Source organism: Falco cherrug, chromosome 10 (assembly GCF_023634085.1).
Source record: "Falco cherrug isolate bFalChe1 chromosome 10, bFalChe1.pri, whole genome shotgun sequence".
Taxonomy (NCBI): domain Eukaryota; kingdom Metazoa; phylum Chordata; class Aves; order Falconiformes; family Falconidae; genus Falco; species Falco cherrug.
The window spans coordinates 33,687,584-33,710,222 of NC_073706.1; the positions used below are offsets into that span (position 1 = coordinate 33,687,584).

Here is a 22,639-nt window from a genome sequence, read left to right on the forward strand (position 1 = left end):
AATCTGACATGGTTTTCTTCTAACAGCTAAAAATCTTCCCAAATAAAACCATCTTGTTGCAGGGAACCTGCCACATGATACTGGGCTTTAGAAGGCGTAAAGCTGAGAGAAGTTTTTAGTTCCAGGTTGTGAACAGGACTTCCGACTTTTATGCAAGTCCCATGACTGTCTTCCAAATATTCAAACTTTTGGGTTTGTGACAGCTTGTTAGGAAGGATAGCAAAAAAGATGATGAGGTGAAAAGGATTATTTAAGATAACTGAACCTATAATATTGTGCCTGTATTTATATAGCTGATAATACTTAATTTGCCTCCTCCAGTGTAGCACATACATACAGTACTCTGCTCCAACCTCTGCAAATCACTCCTTGCTGGAGATGGCTCTGCCTTAGCCAAGAACATTGATTAATCTAAATTCATTCCTTATGGCTACTTTTGTCTCTCTAAGGTCAGCGATTGTCCTGCAAGTTATCTGGAGTGTTTGTCCTGCCGGAAATTCAGGAAGGAAGATTTATAGAAGAAGAATAAACAAGAGAGCAGAAAATCTGTTTTTCAGTATTGTGGAGGCAAAGACATGGCACTTCTGATAATTCAGCTTTTTCTCAAACATCTGTTCAAAAACAGTGGATTTGCTGGAAGAGAGAGCATGTTCAGGATTTCACTAACTTTTTGTCCATTTTTTTGTCAGAAGTCAGCCAAGGGTCAGGAAAAAGAAAATAAATCTGACTTGCTTTATTTTTGGGTTAAAATGATCACAGTACATTGCAAATTGAGTCAAAGATTCAACTCGTCCAAGGTCTGAAGTGTTAACTAAAGAGGTTTCATGACACCACTAGATGCAGCTGTTTTGATAAATTGATTTCATGTGTCTTTGGTGATCAGTGTATGATTGTTATGGACATAATGGAATAGGATCCTACACTCTTTGGGGCATGCCTGCACTCTGCTGTGAATACAAATCAATGCCAGCATTATCTTTAATGGCATTGCAGTTCACATACCTGCAAAGCACATCGTTAGCTCGAATTGATCTGTCCAAGTACAGCAGCTAAGTGAATATTGCTCATCAACTGATGATATTCTTGCTTTAGAGGGCAGACCACATTCTATTATCATTTACCTGACAGCCATCACCTGCAACTGCAATACATTTTTATCCCTGGGTCCAAAAACTTTCTGGTAAGGTTGTCTACTGGTGACTGTATTTACTAGGTCCCAAGGACCCTTAGTACCACAGTAAGATTTGGCAGTATGTGACTGATGGAAAAGAGCTTGAATGACGTTTTCGCCATAAAATTATTTCCCCTTTAAATTGGAAGTGCATGTGGCTTGTTCATAATTCTGCTGTATCTCAAATTAGTGAAGACCATAAACTGGCAAAAATTGTTCTTTCATTTATCAAAGTGTGCTAAGGGTCCCTAACAGAGCACAATAAAGTACACATGCCAGCCTAGCTGAAGAAACATAAAATAATCATCCACGCTATTCATCCCTCCACAATGTGAAATTTAAGGACACTTCCAGAAAAAAAACAGTTGTCACTACCAAAGTTCCAGAACAAAAGAGGCTCTCCACATTTGGACCTGGGTTGGTAATACTGAAAAGAAAGCAGGCTGTATCAGACTCCGTGTACCTATTTTTATAGGCTGGTAGCTTGTGTATGCAAGAAGGGAAATGGGGTTTGGAATTCAGCCCCAGAATGCCTCATTTGCTTTCTTGGAAAAGGTTTTGAGTCTAGATAATTATTTTAAACTGAAGAAAATCTGGGAGAGAATGGAAATTTGGGGCCTTAAAAGGTGAGTTACATAGCAGCTGTTTAACATTTTTGGTTCTATTGGTTTTGCAGCTGACCAGGTACTGCTCAGGTTATTAACTGGGTCACTCTCCTTGGTGCCTGATGGAATTCTGGTGTTTGCAGTATTGCATGATATGTACATATGTGATAGCGTGATACGTAATCAAGGATAAAGATCCCAATAAAGGAGACTAAAAACAACGTTAAAGAAGTAGTGATGCTCTGCACTGAGGGAAGGGTGTAGGACTGCCAAAGGCAGAGCAGCTGGAGGTGCCCCCAAACTCCTGGAGCAGCAGAGGGTGCAGTACCTTCCCCCCAACAAACGCAGTGTTCCAGGCCAAACCATACACCGCGCAAATCAAGCACCAGCTACACTGTGTTAGGAGGGATCCTGATGTAAATATGCCCTTTGTATTGGGCTGGCTCAGGTGTGTTTTGTTCTGCCTGAAGCTGAGCCTCGTTAGTGCCCTGAGATCTGCCAGCATGACTGCACACATGCTGCTTTCCCTGAGCCGATCCCGTCAAAAGGATCTCACTTTAAAAAGGCAAACAGATTAAAAAAAAAATAAAAAAAAAATGCTAAGGCAACTTCTTTGCCCAGCTCAGCTGCAGCCAGCGTACTGTCTGGCTGGGGACTTGCAGAGCACTGTCTCTGTGCTGCTGGATCTTGCACACATGATGCCCAGGGGAAGGAAAACTTTAAAGGTGGTTTTGTGTTTAAAGATATAATACAGTGGCATGTATATATTTGCTTTACTCATATGCTTTCAGCGTAGACCTAGCCACCCACAAATTTAAGATTTCAAAATATTTTCATGCAGAGCTACAACAAATTATCAGTCATCTTTGAGTTAGGCTTACTAACCTCTTGAAATTTTCGTTTGAGTCTCAGTAACATCCCACTGGCATAAGAAATTAACTGCAACGCATATGCAAGAGAAGCTGCCACAACGTTGTCAAAAACTCTCCTATTGGAGAAACACAAAGTAGAAGTACTAGAAAATTATGGTGCACCTCAACTTCAGCAGCAGGTCAAAGCAAAACAAAACAAACCCTATTATTCGTTTCTTCTCAGTTCACTCTTAAGACTTAAATTCTTCAGTTTTCTACTACCCATGGTTTCCCTGCCTGTACAAACAGCCACACCTAATCATTGTTTTAACCCAACACATATCTGCCTTTCCCAAACAAAAAAGGAAATGTCTAAAAAGCTTTCAGTTCCTCATAAAAAGGGGTCCAAAATCAGAAGGAAGCCAATCTGTTCCCTACAAATTAAATGGGGGGGGGGAGGGGCTGCAAGCTTTACACAACACGAACTGTCATCATTCACATTACAGTAACACACAGAAGCCAGAATTGAGATCTGCACCTGAAAGACCCACTGTGAAGGACTGTCACACCTGAAGAATTTGCTGCTAAATACACAAGGCAAAGAATGAAAAGAAGCCCACAGACTTAAGGGTCTCGCCCGTGGCCAACACATCCAGCATGTCCATGGCAGAGTCAAGGAGCAAACCCAGCATGCTAAGTGGAACCATAACCAGTGCTTCTTCCCAGAGAGAGTAACTTAGAATCTTTTTATACTGTCAAGCTACCTTAGAAATTTTAGGAGTTAAAAAAAAAGGCATACATCTTACTATGGCAAACAGTTCAGAAACTATCTCAGCCACCCCAACTCTCCCATCCCTTTGGCAGCCCACTAGACTCTTGATATACAACACATCTTGAGAAGTGTGACTAAATGTTTTTTCCATCTTCTCCATTCAGCAAATTTAAGTGCCAAAAGAAGTAATTCCAGGGCTACGCTACAGTGCAAATGGTTCAAATACAGAAGAAAAAAAAAAAGGGGGGGGGGGAAGGAGGAAAAAAAGAAGAAAAATTAAAAAAAGACACAAACACCACAGTGCCAGTTCAAAGGAAATCCTAGCTGCCATTTCTATGAGTCAAAAGACACATAGCTCATCTCCAAAATCAGAGGGCCACAAGTATAAGCAGCACACTGCCGGAAGGGTAGACAGTAAAGCAGGAATGCACACATTTTTCCCCACATATAAATCAAAACCATAGAAATTCTAAAATTGCTTATAGAACACCAGTGACAATATATTCATGGGGGTTTTAATTTATATAATTTTGTCCAAAACCTACCCCTTATTTCTGCAGAAGGAAGGGTACAAGCCTATTAGCGTTACAGAAGGAAGCAGCATCATGGAGGGTAGAACGAAGTGCATTTGTTTATACTAAAACAAAACTAACTCAAGCTATGTGTGGACATCACTGATCCGATTATCCTTCCTCCGCCCTTCATTTGGCTGTGTCCTCACTGCTAAAGAGAAAGGTGTAATTATTACATTGAGATAGCCATTTCAATGTAGAAATGCCAGCACAGAAAAGGAAACTTTTACATCAAGGAGAATGTCAGTCATCATTTCACTTCTCACCTGAGATTTCATCAGCTGCAGGGAGCTGCACTGACTCTATCTGGATTTTTACGTCAAGATGGCAAGATCAGTACAGTAATTACACCTGTTTCAGCAATGAAGACACAACCCAGACCTTCCAGAGCAGGAAGCCTTCTCCCCTTTGAGTCTGGAAAACATCCAGGGCATTTCAGATGTAATGATACTCCAAACAACTATCCCAATCCTATGATAGAGTTGAGAAAAAGAAATAAATATTGCCGTCCTTCAGGAGCCAGACTGGGAGCCTGACCAAGGCAAAATGCATTCACTACTGCAACGCACTGCCCAGCATTTAACACATTCATAGCTGGACTGAGTATTAGTGCCATGTGTGCCCTCTCTGGAGAACGCCTTCTAAGCACAGTAAGCTTATTACAACCAATGTTTACACCTTTTCTGTTTCCACTTCTTGCAGACTGTTTTGGAGTTTGCGTGTCCTGGACTCTGCCCTCCCTATTATACATACGCATTTTTTCTACTTATTAAAAACACTGCAAAATACAAATGTTAATATGAAAAGCTACGACACACAGCCTAAAACCACATTTCCAATCCAGAAACATGACAAATGTGGCACATTCAACATGCCAGACACTAGCACTCCAACAGCAACTAGAAATGGCATTTTAACTTTTTGTGAAGACCCTGCAGCAAACTGTTACATGAAATACATGCAAGATATGAACATGTGCATTTAAGTGACTTCTTCCAGGTATGAACAATAATGACTAATACTTTAAGAGGGTAGGTGCCTGCTTCTGTATCACAGGGGTTTACGAACCCAATTTAATCCACATTTACACGCAAAGGCTGTTTTTCCTACATACTAAAGATGGAAGTCTTCCTTTAACATACATATATATATTATGCTCCAAGTCTTATGTGAACAGTTTAAGAAACAAACAGAAGGAATCTTAAATTTCATTAGTGAATTGCAAGAAAATTGAACACAGTGCCCACATCCACCTAGCCTTTGAAGCACTGACTGAAAGAGAAGGCTGAACAACCAGAGTATTGTTAAACTAGAAGAAAAACCTACCTTTTCTAAAAACTAGATGTAAACTAGACCACAAAAGCACTTGCTTCTTACGAAAAGCTCTCTCCTCCAAAACAACCAAAAAAGCCAACCAACAAAAACCCCAAACCCACACCAAAGCAGCACTAACTTGAAGCATAGCTGACAGAAGCCTTTCACTTCTATACCAAACTTGGGCACCTTATTTTGTAACTAAATACTTACTCAGACTTAAGGCAACCTTTACTTTCTACTTACAGAAGGCATTATAACATTACAATAAAAGTAGTACAAAATGGAAACAGGTAACTCCTTTATCAAGCTCATCTAGTGCAGAAATTAACTACAGAAGACACAAATAAAAACAAAGACTTCTTTCTCCTTTAAAAAGGGACCTGAAATCTGGAACCCCCTGTTCATGTCAGTCTTCTATCAATTGCCACGTGCAACATGGGTCAACCTTGCCATCAACAGACCTCACCTGGGTGACAAAGTAATTCACTTTTGAGGGACAATTCAGGGGTTCTGTCCCCTCTGCTGTGCCTAATACTTGCAATGTAGAGCAGCACTGTGCGATACACATTATCATCTCAGCACAAATGAGATTCAAACCCAACTCATTTTAGAAAAGTCACTGAGGAGCCGGTAACTAGAAGTCATTATCATCCATCCGCTACTACTTCTCAGTAATTGCACCAGGAGGCTCTGAAGCGAGAAGGTGGGCTTTATTTCCTCTATGTTATCAACATGTGAAAATCATCAACTCAACTTGCAGAACACTAGGGCATTCCAAAACCTCTCAAGAATGTACTCCACTGATTACAGCATTATGTTGTTTCTTTTATAAAACCCTAGAATGCAGGGTATCTTTATATATACACATATATACACACACTTAGTAAGATAACAAGAATTGACATGAAGTGACACCAAACACTTCTGAAGTGGAAGCTTTCCACCTGAAAATTTCATCTCTTGCAATAATGTCCAAGGACACCGCAAAACAGCACATCAAAGGAGAAAACATCTATCTACTCCTACAGAACACTTAATCCATACAATTAACCCTCCATCACATCACATTATAAATACGAACACATGCTCTGCTGCTCAGAAGATTCTCCAAGATGCTATTTTTGTCACTAATGAGGTGCAGCACAATTAAAGACTTGCAAAAGTAACACACTGGAGTTTAGATTTTATTTATTAAAAAAAAAAAAATAATACAGAGAACACACCATCATAGGCTGCATAACATCTGAATTGCACAGAAACATGTGGCATCCTTCTTTCAAAGCTGAATATGTTAGACCCATCAAATCCCTGATCTTGCAGTATCAACAGTTTTATTAGACTAGAGAAAAACTGATTTAAAATCATATTTTACCCTATATCATATAGCAGACTCTCTCTTTCTCCTCACTGATGCAGGTATTTAGTAATAACACATTTGATGAGGGAGGGGAGAGGAGAGAAAAAAATGAAATAATAAATAATTGAGCAAGGAAAAAGAGTTCCTACAAAACAAAAGGTAACTAAGGAGGTTACTTTCAGCCCAGTCCTCTAACATAGTTTACTACTTGGCCACGCATTTTTGTGCTGTCCCTGGCTGTGGCATGGTATGGAAGGTGACTGCTGCTTCAACTAAAAACACTGGCCAAAACACTCTCTTTGAAACACAGTCTCTTCCTAATCTACAGCAGGTGTTTGCAAACAAATTCCTTTTTGTTCAGGCTTAAAGCGATACCATTAGTTACGAAAAGGTTGCCAGCAAACTCTAGAACGCTTAAAATTAATAAATCCACTGAAAGGCATAACACAGTTGCAACTTCATTTGCAGTCCTGTGCCTAAATATTGTTTACAAAGAAAAACTAAAACTACTAAAAAAGGGGGGGGGGGGGAACCAGTCAACCCAAAACCAACTTCTCCTGAGTTCAATTTAAGTAACAAATCAGCCTCGGGGGAGGGGGGGGGGGGGGGGGGGGGGGGGAGTAGTTATAATCTAAACAGTAAGCTGCAGATAAACCAAAATTGGGGCTATTGGGGGTTTGCATGTAAACTTTTGCATACTATTCAAGTAACACCTTTTTTGTTAGTGCCAATTTTACAACTGTACGGAAAGACATGCTTTGAGGCTGCTAATAGACAAGTTTTAGGGATTCTTGTTTTTTAACATGAATTTACAGCTCTCAGAACCAGGAAGTTCCATGCCATTTCAGACAGCGGGCAGAATTCTGAAATCATCACTCTTTTGCCGCTGCACTGCTGAAGCCAGTGCAACAGGTGGAGTTGAAGCTGGAAGATCTGCAGTATCCAGCAGAAGAGTCTGATGGTACATTTGGCACCTGCTCAGCCAAACGTGGGAGAAAGGCACAAAACGCTATCAGCTGTAGACTGATCTATTTGTTAATGTTTTCCCAGCAAAAATGATCCTCTTAGGAATAAGCAATACTTATGACAGGACTTTGAATAAATTACCATTTCATGCTTCCAAGTCTTTCTAAATAAATATAATAAAACACACTAACTTCTGGCCACATACACAACAGTGACCTGACAACTGCCAACGTACACAACACTAACTGCAAAAAAAAAACCCACTGATTTTTTTTTTCCAGCCATCTTACCTTGCTGATGAAGGCCAGTTTTTTGAAATTGAACTTGAATGGCTTAAAAATTAAAACTTTCATTGAAAGAAACGTTGCCAAGCACACTAAGTAAACACAACTTACTCAAACACTCACAGTAATTTGTTCCCAGCGTCCTGACATTTAAATAGGAAAATAACCCTGCAAAGTCCGTTCCTTTTTATAAACAGCCAACATTAGTTCAGACTTTATAATAACAAACTGGTGCTAAAGTTTCTTTTTGCACTCATCAGTGTGTGCACATAATGCTTACCCATCTCCCACTGTGCTTGACAGCTCTATTCTTGCATACAAACGTTTCAGTTTAAAAGAAAAAAGTTATCAAAATTCTAGTTCCTGCAGAAAAACAGGAGGGTTTTGTAGAATTTAGTATATTCCTTCTGCCTCACAATAAAGTGGCAGTTAAGTTATACAAGAAAAAGCATTGCATGCAGCTGTAATTCAGAGCACAGCAGCTGACAAGTTATATTTTTATCCCTGCAACCCCTCCACGTGCCTGTTGATGCCCAAGCCTCCAGAAACCACGCACAGGCTTTTCATTAGCACTGGTACATAGTCTCTTGATTGCTATGAAGCTTTACTGAGCCAGTGATGAGTTCCTGTCAACACAGTGGTTTGCGACAGCAGTGACAGTCACACAGCAGGGAAGACAGACCTGAAGTCATTTTAGTTTCCAACACAGACCAAGATTTTCTTTATTAAAAAAAAATAAATATATATATATATATAAAAAGAACTGCTTCTCGAGTCTCAAAATGAGCATAGGAAAGAATGTGTAAAGCAGTTTCCTCCCAATTAATGGCCAGGGAACTAAACAGTTGGAGAATTTACCAGCAATTAAAAAAGTACAGCAGAATTTGCAAGTAAAAGAACAAATTCCTACCCCATAGCAGTACACCGGTTTGAGGGTACCTGTCCTGCATTGCAGGCTCCCAAGCAGATCGTTACTTTTCTTGTCGTCCATTCCAAGAGGTCCTCCGACCTACCTGCGGCTCATTGCCAATCAAGGGCCAAGAACACATCTGGAAGACAGGCTTGCCACAAGACTCGAAATGTTCTCGTAGGCTCTTGGCAACATGTTAAGAGCAGGAATACCTAAAAGAAGGCATTCTCCCTCAGAAACTAGCATTAGTGGACAAGAAGGTCCTAACAAGCTGTCAACAAGCATATGGACAGGTGTCATGTTATAAACCACCATGATAATGAATCAGTTTATATCAAGACGTGACGAGCAGATGCTCAGAGTCAGTAACATGAGCCTGTTACACAGTCCCAAATCCATCCAGGAGGAAATGAGCTCCATGGATGAGACTGAGAAAGGACTGTAACAAAGTATTCCACAACAGATCTTCTTGGGGAAACCATTCCAAAATACAAGCACCCTTGGGGAACCAATTGTAGAATAGCTGGTAGGTTTTAAAATCTAAAAAAAACCCTCAAGTTTTTTTACCCTACAAGAGCCTTATAATCTGTACGAGGAAGGTGATATGAACAAGTCCCAAGAACACTCCTCAGAGTTGGGCACTGCAGTACATCTCCTTTTGGAAAAAAGTTTCTTCCATGTCCCTGCAACACTGACTCCACAGAACCCGAGGAAAAGCACAAAAAAGCCAGCCAGAATCTTTACCTGATCTACCAAGTGCCTCCTGGATGGGCACAGCAGCTTTTACACATGCATTCTGTACACGCAAGAGCACGAGTCTCAAGGAGCAAGTACAGCCTGGAGGACTGAGTCAGCTGTATCGAGAACTTCCAGTACTCCACATCCTCCCTCCCTGCACACAGACTTCCTTGGAAGGGGGGAGGCGGGGGGAACGACCAAAAAAAAAAACCAACTCAGAATAACCAGGCGAGAGGCCAATGCTCACAAAGATCCCATAGCCATTGTTCAGAGAAAACAAGTCACTTGCATCATTCCCCACATGCAATAAGCTTTGGGCTGGCTGAATTCTGCCTCTGAGGACCAGCACCAGATGTGTTCTATCTCCAGATGCCAGGAGATCCACACCCTGGGGATCAGCAACCAGAGTTATTTTCCATAAGCTGTAATTACTGTAGCAGGATGGAGAATGGCTAGATGTGTCAAGGTGGTAATCCCCAAGGTAAATGAATCCCAGCTCACTTAAGTCTTTTGCAGATAACAATGCAGACCTTAATTTGCACCGTGCAAGTTGAGGGATGATATGGAACAGAGGTCACAAGCGGAAAGTACTTCTACCTGCTCATCTTCTCTCCATTGTGCACTAGGCTGAATGCCAAGCAGCAAACCTCAAACACAGCCCGAGTCGCAGCTTCTCCAGTTTTACCAATTCTGGCATGGGCAGACAGTGTTCGTGGAGCCACACACTAAGGGGATAGCAGACAGCCTCCTCAAACTGCCAGAAATAGGAGGGTGGTTTGGGATTGGGGTTTTTTTGTTGTTGTCTGGGTTGTTTTTGTTGGGTTTTTTTCCCCCTTCCATTCAATGATGCTGCCTCATCATCCTACTTAGAGAAGTAACCCAACAAGTTTCCAACAGCTCTCTTGACCACTGTTTTTAATTACCCACCTACAGACATTCCAGCCTTTAACAATCTTGGTTCTTCAGACGTGGAGGGGGGAAACACAACACAAAGCAAGCAGGTAAAAACAAAAGAAGAGCTTTCAAGATGAGAAGACATACTACCAACACGGGAGAAGGCCACAACATGCAGAAATTGTAAAATAAAGCCTGCAAATGGTATGGGAAAGCGGTTATTCAAGATCAAAGGTTTAGGTGCACAAAATTGATCAGGCATACAATTTTGATTAATAAAATACACATCACCCTACCTTTTCAGGGATACTTTACCTATCATTCTATTAGCTTGTACCTATCATTCTGTTAGCTTGCAGCTTCCTTTCTAACGAAACACCAGTCATTGCGAGAGTAACGCAATAGAATCAAACAGGTTCCCTGTCACCTTTTCTCAGATGAAAAACAGAGTTCACAGATGTAAGGGCATGCTTCAGTAACACCACCAAAACCAAATCCAAGTCCCATACCTAGCAACTGTGAAACTTTCCTCCTTAAAATTATGTATTGAGATCTAACATCAGGTGTTTACATAAAAAGCAGGGTTTTTTTTCAGAGACGGAAGATTATTGAATAACACAATCATTAGAATGAAAAGGGGGGGAAGAGCAGGAGAAACTGGTTAACCAAGTGTTTAAGCACATAAGAACATTCATACGTATTATATACACACGCACATATCTATATGGAATACTGCCCTCCCCCCCCCCCCTCCCCCCAAAAAAAAAAAACCATCTCTCGCACCCTTCCACATGTACATACTTCAGCATAACCTAGCTAGTAAGAGGTTACTTCTGGATTACTTCTGCCTAGGTCAGCACTCCATGATCTACGAGCAAATCTGTCTTTGATCCAGTAAAGTGAATGGCCTAGTAGCATATTTAATCAGTAAGGAACTACCAGTCACTAAGTAAAATCCAGGCATTTTCCAGTTCTCTGGCTCATGCAACCTGGCTTCACTTTTCACTAATGTCTTGAAGACTCTTTAAAAAAAACACTAAAATTTGCAAACAGCAGAATGACCTTGGCATTAACAGGCATTTAACACAGGGATTTTGTCACAACCATCCAGGGTTCTTTCAAGTAGTAGGATTACCACCCCCCCCAAATCCTGACAAACACATTGTTTTCTGTTGCTTTGACAGAGGAATGGAGTTCAAGAGTAGCCAGGATAACTCCATGGCCAACTCTCTTCTCTTTAAATTTAAACTAATAATCTTCATAGCCGAGCATTTCATTTTTCAGCTGCAACCAGATGTGATCATAACAAGCAGAATGACCACAGCCATAAAAACATTTTAGAAAATCAATCAGAACCCAGATCACATTTTTGGCCAGAAACTGGCTGTGAACAGAAAGCAATTCCTCCGAACATTAACCATCCGTAGAACCTGTTTGTCAAAGTTTATTAGGCAAATAAGATCTAGCAGCAGCCTGTTAATACACTTACTAAGTGTCAAGCACACCATTCAAAGTTTGAATGGTATGGATTAGTTCTGCACACAAGCTACCGAGCTCACCTCAGTTATCTGTCTGCAACTCTTACAGAACACCTGCAGATAATGGTTTATTTACTGCAAATATCATCCAACACGCGCTTAAATTTTTGCGCACACATCAGCATTTCTCCCAATTTTACCATTAGCTACGATGTTCACAGAAACTTAAGTTTTGAGCTCCCTTAAGAGTTCATTTACTCTGTTCAAAAGAAGCCTCAGGGAATATTCCCCCACTCTTTACAGGATGCGTGGTTCCTTCTGGTAGTCACCATACCTGACTTACGCAATCAAAAAATACACCTTTTTAAATGGCATCACAGAAAACCACCTCCTCCTGTGCACAGATTCCAAAGTCACAGCTGACACAGAGCGTAGTAGGGTTTTGTGGCTCAAGGGTGGGGTGGGTGTTGAAGAAATATTAGACGAGATGAAAATCCAGGTTCATACAGGCTTTTGGGGCCAATGATTAAAGTCCAATTTCTTGAGGCTTCACTATAGTTTTGCCTGCATTAGCCACACCCTACCTAACTCTCACTATGCAGCTTGCCTAAGTCAGTCCAGATGTGTAACTCTGGGTATACCCTTCCCAGCACCTGAACACCTGCAAACTTGAATTTTAGAACCTGGGTAAGTAATAGTCAACTTCATCCAGACAGTAAAAAATACGCTATTAAACCCCAGACAGACAAAAATTCTCTGTAACTACAGAGTTCTTTTACTCAGCTTTTGAAGATGCAGCTAACGTATAGTTGGGTTTTTTTTAATTTTAATCGCCCACAGCAGGGCAGACCTTCTAAGTGGAAAATGCTACCCATGTGCACTTTCATCCTCCTGGCTCTGACCTGAGAACATGAATACTAACGCATCAGTTTAATTTGCTTTCATATCTTTTGCAAAAGACATATCCAGGTAAGTCACCAGTACAGATTTCTGAGGCTAAAAACTTTTGCCCCTAGAAATAAAAAAAAATAATAAAAAAAAAAAGTTAAACGCATTATACTTTCAAGCTGCCAACTCTCAAGCAGGGGAAGCAATCAGAGAAATATCCAAAGAGAAAGACTATTTATATCATATTTTATGTCAAAATTCATTCCTATAAGGCAGGCAATCTATTCTGAGCTTCTCAATTGTTCTAGAACCAGAAATTTTTCAATGACTGAAATGAAAACAAAGTGTGACAGAGAAAACAGGGAACTTGGTGGCCATGAATGACCTTCCTTAAATGGGACAGAATTTGTAAGTCAGCCACACTTCATTTTAAATAACTAGTTATGTAAATTAAAGCCTCCAAAGCTCCTTTAAACTATATGCACGATATAAGTAGTGATCAATATAGACCTAACACTGGGTAATTTATGATTCAGTGGTCAAAGGTGACACTTTCTATAAAACAAAGAGTAAGATTTTGGTTTTTAAATTCTGCTGCTTTGACGAGTTCAAGAAACAGTATTCTTGCTTTTGTATTAAGGTAGAAGTGCTAAGAAAGAACCTTAAGTACGATGTATTGACATCCCCTATAGTGATACGTCAAAGAATAAATCTGATAACATTTCATTCCTTCTCCTCCTTGAATTATTCACTGTCATCAGCCAGGACAGCTTGTTCTCCAAGAGCCAAACTCTTGCTTTTTCCTCTTCCTCCATAACGAAGTGTAAACCAGATACACATATACTTCTATTTCAGTATATATTTTAATGGCGTCACCAATACACTGGTCTAAGTGATTGAACTAAAAACAGTATTTGAAGATGGATACACAGCAGCAAGACTTCCTAGGTTATTGCAAATGCCATGGCTTTGTTTGTGATTGTTCTTTCAAAGCAACCATCCTTTGCCCCAGAAAACTTATTTTTCTATCTGCTCAAGACCTTGTCGAAACCGTTCCTTACCAGTTATTTGGACATAATCCTTGAACAATAATAATAATAAAGACAGAAGGCCTTTCACATTGCCTCATATCAGGTATGTACCATTTTTAAAACTAAAGCTAGAGAAGCCAGGTTAGAAGTTTTTCTAAAATGTGACCCTCAACAGCCTCGTCAGACAAAATCTGGTTACGCAGGAATATGCTATGGCTTACATAGCACCCTAGAAATGATGGGCTGATGGAAAGGACCTGACAAAGTGCCCAGGCATCCCACAGGGTGCAAGAAAGAGCAAAACCTCCTAACAAGAAAGTAGATGGCAGACCACTTAGTGTCACAAAACATACCCTTCAGTCTTACCTGAAGAACCAGACGTAAAGAATACGTTATTTAGGAAGTCTGAGAAACAAGAAAAAAACCCAAACAAACAAAAATCCACACTACACAGATATAAAGCTTCAGGTGGCATAAGCCAACTACTCCAGAAAGCTCCCAGAGATGCATCACAGTGGGAAACCTGCAGAACACTTACCTACACCATGCACAACCCAGATCTTTACTTCAGGAGCACATACAAAACAGAAACAGGGTACTTCTGACTGCCACTGTCATAGTGAGTCCACTGAAAAAGCGTATCAACTCTTACAGCAAGGCCACATGCAAATCTTTATTTAAGACTTATCTAGAGAAAAAAGAATGGCATAAGTGTGGCATAACGGTGTGCAGCTGTAGGTCAGGACAACTCTCACAAAAGCATTTTGTTTTGGTTGATCCACAAGAAACACTGTCACTTGTGCTGTTGGCTATTTAATTCACATAAAGATATGTACACACGGCAGGCTTAGGGGTATGTCTCCCTCTCAATTTATAAAGATGTAAAAGGAAACACTCCCACCTTCTTGACAGCCATACTGAAGTTTTGCATTAAAAAAAAAAAAATAAAAATCTGCTCTTCTAAACTTTTTTTTTTCCCTTCTGAAGTCCAGCTAGAATAGTTTTAATTTGGAAAAACAGAAAAGAATGCGTTCATGCAAAATGAATGAAAAAAAAATACAAGGACTGGACAAAGCATCCATGAATCCAGAATCCAAGTAAAACTGGAATTTCCACAGAAGATATGCTGAAATTATTGACAAGGATTTAAGTGCATTACTGCCATTCAGCATAATCTGTGCCTAATTCAAAACCCGAAGTATATGGCTTAAGCCGTAAGTACATACGGTATTCAATAAAACTTCTCAAATGACATATCCATAACCCATAGATTATAGCAGCACTGTACATTTTCATCACATTTTCTCAGATGCTCCACTCCTTTTCCTTTTGGATTCAGTTAAACCCAGCACTGAATAGCAGAAAAGAAAAAGAGCATCTACAAAATCACATTACAGTAATACTATTTGATCCCCAAACCCCAAAACCAAGAAATTCACTAAGCAGGTCCACTCAATCCACAACTCCTCCTCATCCACCAAGACGTTTAGAAACACAAAGCAGACAACACTTGCTCACACTCTGGTTCTTGTTTGGACTCTTAAACACCGCAGAAAGAAGAGGTCAAACTCCTGTCGTCGCTTACTGCCACCTCCTACCTCCGATCTAATTCTTGCAGGCTGAGCATCAAGAGTCCCACAGGGCCAATTTATCAACTTGACTACTACATGTAACGAGCCACTTCCAGAAAGAATTATTAATAAATGTTTAATGAATCACGTTTAATGCAACAACACACTGAAATTAAAGTCAATATACGCTCAACGCAACCTGAAGGAAGGACAACAGAGAACCTCGGGAATCACAACATGTTGTCAAATCCCAAGGCAAAGAGATGTCAAGGTAAGGAACTTGGGCATTCCTCTCCCTCGCAGACAAAACTCAGGCCAACAGGGATCCCGTAAGAAGGACGCAACCACCAAATTCAGAGCACTGCACTTTCACAGGGCACCACGTGCCCTTTTAATAAGAACCCATGAGAAAAAACTGAAAACCAAGCCCTTTGTGGAACCACACAGAAGACAGAAATTCCGCTTTTCATAGCAGAGGGGAGAGTTATAACCAAACACACTTGCAACTTCGTTTCTCCAATTGCATCATTTTTCACCCTAGCTCAGGAACAGCACGCTTCATAGTTTCATCGACCAACCAACCAGAGGCCAAAACCCTTGATTCTGCCTGCCACAAAGACTGCTAGTACTGCTTAAAGGAAGTCAACTTACACTGGGCAAGTTCAACGTCCTTAAGTATAAAAGATAAATCATAGATGCTATGTTAGCAGAATATTCAGAATAAGCTAAAACACATACCACACTTCAGAAAGCCAAAGTGCCAAAGAGTATTCAACAGCTATTATGTTATTAAGCAGGGACATTAAGCAGGGAGGTTCTCGGACCATTGACAATCACACCAGGAACTTAGTACTGCATCTGCTGTCAGTGCTGTTTATTGCAAGAGCAATAAACCTTCGTACTGTGAAATGAAGACAATTCTGCAGCTGATTCACAATCAAGACATTCCTTCTCCCAGCAGACTGTCCCTATTAAGCTAATCAACACAACACACTCCTATAAAGTATTTATTGGGTTTGGTTGCTTTAACCCTTTTTACCATCCAGCAAACGAAGCAATTTAAATCAAGCGTGTGCCAATTTACTGGCATCCTTGCAAAAGTCGCCCATGGATTTAACATTCAATACAGAATGACCCCTCACATCTGCCTATGCTGGCAGGCAAAGCGCGAGTCAAGCAAGAGTCAAGGAAACAACAGCTAAATTAAAAATCCTCTTTATTACATGGACCCTCAACCCCCTTACCAACCCATCACCGTGCATTCTTCACACTCTTCGGAGCTTCTCAGTAGAATGTTGTGGCTTAAGAGGCATTTTCAATTTTTAGCAAACAGAAACCACAAAGATGAAACACTGGTGAGCTTCACATTCTGATTTTTCTGAAAGGGAGAGGGAACCAAAAGAATTGTTGGCCCACAGACTCCTAACAAAAACCTGTACTGAACAATACTTTGTGGGACATATTTCCCAATTTCTCTCCTCCTCTCACCACAACTGTTTAATCACCCAAAATCTCAAGAACTGCTCAAAATATCCTTTGGCGTTATCATGAGATCTTCCATGGGCTAACTTAACGGGGGTAGGACTATCCAGAAGTATTTTATCCAGCTCAGAAGTTCCAGCTGTGGGCTGTCAGGAGATGGCACATCTTTGACTTCTTCAAGGAAGTCCCAAGAATCCAAAACAGCACGTGGCTTTGGCCAGCCAGCGTCCGCAGCCAATACCCTAATGATTTGCTCCTGCCCTCAGTGAACTTGCAGTGTTCTTGGACATGTCCTGTTGGAAAGCAACACAGTGAAAAAGGAGAATAATTCACAAGCCTCCAAATCGCTAAACAAAATGTCGACTCCTTTGTGCACAGTCAAATTGCATCGTTGCTGGCCTGTGCCATAAACTGGGGGGTGGGGGTGGGGGGTGTGTATGTGTACTTATTCTACTGTGTTCTTCTCTCAAGGCTCAGGTCAATATCTGAGTTCTTCACAAAGGCCTGGAGCAGAATATAACAACTATTTCCATCAAGTGTTCCTTAGTGGTGATGTTTTTTCAGCCATATCAACCCCCACAAGAAATACTGAACTTACAAAAGGCAAACATTTTGCATCTTTAATAGCTCTTGGGTTAAAGATGTAAGGAAAACTTGAAAGGATTCCTTAGAATGAAGAGAAATAGAGTTACCTACAATAGCTTCTTTCTAACAAGGAACTTAAACTTACTTATTGTTCTCAACCTCAAGATGGCAGGTTCTTTTCATACAATACAGTATGTTCACAAAAAATACTGATCTAACATGAAACTAAACCTGGTCATTAAAGCTATTTTTGAGCACCACAAATAGTGACATTTCTTTCTGCTTTGACAAAAACAGAGAAAACTACTTTTAACTACGTCACTGACTAAATTTTAAATAGGAGCAAACCTACGTTAGACCTTCTTTATTAAGTCACATGCATCTATATTCCAGGAGACGTTTTGTAACCTTTATTTGTTGTTATGCTGCCAGACCTTACCATAACAATAAAGGGTAACAGGATTGTTATCCCAGAGCACTGCTCCCAGAAACAATCCTTGTGTTTCCTAAAAAGTTACCTTGGCTTGTGTTATTCAAGAAACATGCAGCACCGAGAAAATTTACAGCTGGAACAAAAACCACGGCCTATTTTATTAACTACTACCTTATAAACAAGTAAAAAAAAAAAACCAACCCTTAAGATAAAAGTTAAAGCAGCCAAGATTAAAAAAAAAAAGGTTCAGAAACAGCATGAGGCAATGGTGGAATTTACATCAGGCTATTGATTAAATACATTCACACTCTTCCAAAGTACTGACTTTCTGTGTTATGCTGATTTATGTCTTACAGACATATCTACTCTAGGGGTAATTTTAAAGCATCTCTGTGTGCTTTAAAACTAATTTAAAATGAAACTAACTGATTTAAAATTAAATACTAACAAACGAATTCACATACCATACCTAAAAGACAGTTAAAGCCGTGGTCCTTTTCCTGGGAAGAGAAGGTTCTGTGCTTTGAAAGTATCGATTTAAACTTCAGTTTGGAGTTTCAGTATTTCCTCACTATTTCAAGAGGATTTATGACCATACTTTGTGACAGACCCTCACATCATGCTAGTAGTAGTTACTAGGAAAATAGCCCCCTAAATCAATGACGGACTGACTGAAATGGCACTGAAATGCAGTTGAGGACTCCTACATAGCACATTTCCCCGTCATAAAATTAACAAGTGTTCTTTCCTGCTACATTCTACATTTAAACAGTGATAAGTTTCATTAGCTTTAGGTTATCTCAGGCAAAACAGCAGGAATTAAAAGTCATTTTAGGGTTGTGCTCAAATGTATTTTTTATTTCATGCTGCACCCCCAGCTTCAAACTTTTGTAACCATCCTGCCACACTCCTCTATTCACCTTTCTTTATCTTGTGTTTCTTAACATGAGGCAAATAGTCATTCCATTTAAAAAATCTAAGACACAGTCTCACAATTTTGGGAAACATTCTTGTACACGACAAGGTACAGCTAACGAAGCTTTTGTGAGTTTAACTAAAAGTAACTCCTGCTTGAGACTATTCTTAAACATGAACTTAAATAAGAATGATCTCAACTACTTCCAGGTTTCAAGAGCCACACATAAAAAACCTGCTGTGCCGTATTAAACATTCAGAACGTATGATATTTTCAAAGAAAAACATGCTGTCATCATAACCATCTTGTTCCTGAATACTTTGCACAGGCAAGAGATTCCTTGCTTCAAGGAAGCACCAAATGCAACTATCATTTTGTCTTGCCCCCATGGGTTGTACTTGACTGTCCTTCCATATCTGAAACACGTTTATCATTATTTCAAGCCACATAAATAAAACCGGTCCTGACACCGCCACACAGAGAGCAAGGACTTGGCTCCACAGCACAATCAGTTCACAGCCAAAGTATTCAGGATCTATTACAACATGCCAAACTTTGCAGAAGCTTTAACACCACAGAAGTTCCAGTTCCAGCACATCCCCAATCTTGCAGAGATTTATTTATATATTTGTAAGATAAGCACATCAAAATACTTTTAAGAGGTAAAAGTCCCTTAAAGTCAGGCATCTGCTTACAGAGTGGGGGTTCTCAGGAATGGAACTAAACCCATGGAGAGCCTCTCATAGTAGTACACCCATGCTCCTTCTAAAGGGACAGTTGAGCTGTCCTTGAAAGTGCCATCCAGACCAACCTAACAAAAGAATCACATACCTTCCTACTAAGTAGGCAGAACAAAAGCAATGTCATTAAGATTTATAACCAAGACTCTTTAGCTAATTGCTAGAAACCGGCACATTTGTAGAAGAGTTTTTCCATGCATGTTAAGGAAAGCAATACAGAACATACACTATATTAAAAGAATCACCGTCTCTAAAGTTAGGTGAAGAAAAACCAAAACTCCAAGTTATGACTTATTCCTCAGTTTCATTGTGAACTCTTATCTTCCTAAGAGTTGCAAATGCAAAGTTATCTCTTTTTAAAATTATTCCTTTCTGTTGGAGGCTGTTAAGTAAATGTAAGGAAACCCTCAAGGAACACTACCAGCTGTTCTCTCCTCATTTAAGACTCCTATAAGTTGATATCCTCCCCCCCCCCCCCCCCCCCCAAGTTACATATAGTTTCTTTCAGTCAAGTAGGAACACAAACATCTTTACACAAACGTCAATGTTCAGAAAGGAACAAGATGCACTTCAGGATTTCTGAAACATTTTGAAAAGGCTGAGGCAATGCGCACGGAGAAGGTGCCTCCTGAGACGCAAAGGGCATCTTTCTCACAGAATCCTGACAGAATAAGCAATACATAATACACACTTTCACAGGGCGCCAACTAAACCTACAGCACGACGATGCCAGCAGAAAACAGTCAGTTCTCTTGCTCTAAATGACAGTCCTAAGAATTGCAAACGGTTTGAAAAGGTGGGTGGCCTAATAAAAGAGGCCCCGAGGTGATGTTCTGACAGCCTTGGCCACACCGCCCAGTCTGCCAAACTGCCGCAAACATCACAGCAGCTCCAGCGGCCGCAGCGCCGGGCCGGTGCTCCCCGAGCACCCGGTCCCACACAGGCGCGGGGGGGGGGGGGGGGGGGGGGGGGGCGGCGGGGCTGGGGCCGCACCACGGGCCGTTTGTGCTTTTAAAGAATTAACGCGTTCACTTCAAAACGGTGTTGCAAAGGGCGGGCTCCGTGCCCCGACCGAGCGCGGGTTAGCGGGGTCCGCACCCCAGGCCTGCACCCCTCACCCGGGCCGGGCCCCGCAACTCGACCCCCGCACCCCTCCCCCGGGCAAGAACGCAACCGGGCCCCTCAGCCGCGCCGGGCCCCAAGCGGGCCCCGCACCCCTCACCCGGGCCGGGCCGGTTCCTCCCGCCGCAGCGCCGCCACCCCCCGCACCCACGGGCCGCCTACAGCCTTCAAGAGGAGCTGAGGCGGGGGGGGACACCCTGCCCCCCACCCCACCCCACCCCCTCCCCAGCCCTGGCAAGAGTTCGATGAGCGACACCCGACACCCGCCTCCCCGAGAAGTCCCTGCCCGGGACCGCGGAAGGACGGGAACGGGAGCGGGAGCGGGGACGGGGCGGGGGGGGCGACTTTTGTCTCCCTCGGCGCGGCCGTGCGCGTTTACCTGAGCCGCCCGGGGGAGCGCGCCCCAGCCCCGCGGCGGGCCGCCTCCTCCCGCGCCCCCCGCCAGCAGAACCGGGCGAGGAGGACTCGCCGCGGGGGCGGGGGGCGGCGGGGGCAGGCAGCCGGCGCGGCCAGCCTCTCGCCCCGGCCCGTCCATGTGCGCGCCCCCCGGCCCCCCCGCAGCCCTCCCGGCGGAGCGCGGGGGAAAGTTTGCCCAAGTCCCACAACAAAAGGGCGCCGGGCGCTCGCCTCCCCGCCGCCCCGGGCCCCGCGCCGCCGCCGCCGCTCGCTTACCGCCGGCCGAGCCCGGCTCGCACCGCAGCACCGAGGCGGCCAGGAGCCGCAGCAGCAGCAGCAGCGGGAGCGGCGGGGCGGCCGCCTCCATGTTGTGCCGCCGCAGCAGCTGCCGGAGCCCTCGGCGCGGCTCAGGCGGGCTCCATGCTCGGGGCGCTGCGCTCGGCGAGGCGGGAGGCGGGGCGGGGGGCGGGGCCGCGGCAGCCCCGCCTCCCCCGCGCGCCGCCGCCAGGAGGGGGCGGGGCCGCGGCCGCCCCTGCCCCACGCGTGGGCAGCCCGGGGCGGGCGGTCTCGTTACCCGGTGTCTCCCGTTCCTCCTGCAGCGGTTACTCGGCAGCGGGCGGGGAGCCGGGAGGAGGCGGCTCGCCGCGCCTTGGGAAGGCGACCTTTGGCGGGGGTTTGGCAGCCCCAACCCCCCCGTCCCCAGGAAAAGGGGTGCTGGCTTGCCCCGCGGCTGGAAGCTCGCCTTTGCCTTCCCCCTCCCCCCATAAAGCCGCTCTCCTGCACGACGTTACTGTTGAAGGCGAGGCGCATCCCACAACCTTTTCCGTCCCGTGTCCCCCCCGCCCCGTTAAAGGTGCCACCTGCTGCTGGCCCAGGGTCACCGCCCCCGCGGAGGGGCAGGAGCCCCCGGTGACACGGGGCCTCCGCCGTGCTGGGGGCAGGCAGCAGCATCCCGCACCCCGCGCCCACCGCACCCAGCCGGAATAAAAACCAGCAGCCCCAGCCCGGCACTTCCATCTGTGCCTCCATTTTCCTGGTGCTGACACCAGCTCCGCAGCGGGGAGGTGGTGACATGGAACACAAGTTGCTGAGTGAGCTTGTACAGAGATGGGGACAGCAAGGGGCTGCCCGGCACCCCCAGGCCACCGTCGCAGGTCTCAGAGCAGGAGCTGTAAATCACCAGCAAGCGCTTTCACAAATGGATGTTAATATTTTCATTTCAGCGATGAGCGAGTTCCAGTTTTCCCAGTCACCGTGTACCAGTTCACCTGCGGCTTCTCCTCAGTGTCCCCTGGATCCCTGTCCATCTCAAATACCAGGATCAGATATTCAGGAATTGTTCCATGTCCCGTTGGTCACTCCATTGCAGACTTCCCTCCAGACTTCCTTTCCTCAGAAGAGGAAAAGGTGGGTTTTTTGTTTGGTTTTTAAAACCAGCGGTATTCAACTTAGCTAAGAAAGCAGTTTAAAATTTCAAGGAGTTACAAAAGGCTTATAGTGCTGACCTTACAGCTCACCTGCAAAGGAAAATACAGTTTCCTTCTCTGTCTTGCTGCTCCT

The 22,639-nt window shown here is 43.2% G+C and overlaps 1 protein-coding gene across 1 annotated transcript in view; it reads right to left on the reverse strand.

Moving 5' to 3' along the window:
- LRP5 (LDL receptor related protein 5) overlaps nt 1-21,542 on the reverse strand; it is a 160,978-nt gene extending 139,436 nt beyond the window's left edge. The window contains exon 1 of the mRNA XM_055722285.1: nt 21,356-21,542. Within this exon, the coding sequence (XP_055578260.1) occupies nt 21,356-21,446 (91 nt within the window). The 5' untranslated portion in view covers nt 21,447-21,542. The remainder of the gene's footprint in view (nt 1-21,355) is intronic.
- Nucleotides 21,543-22,639: the final 1,097 nt, after the last annotated feature.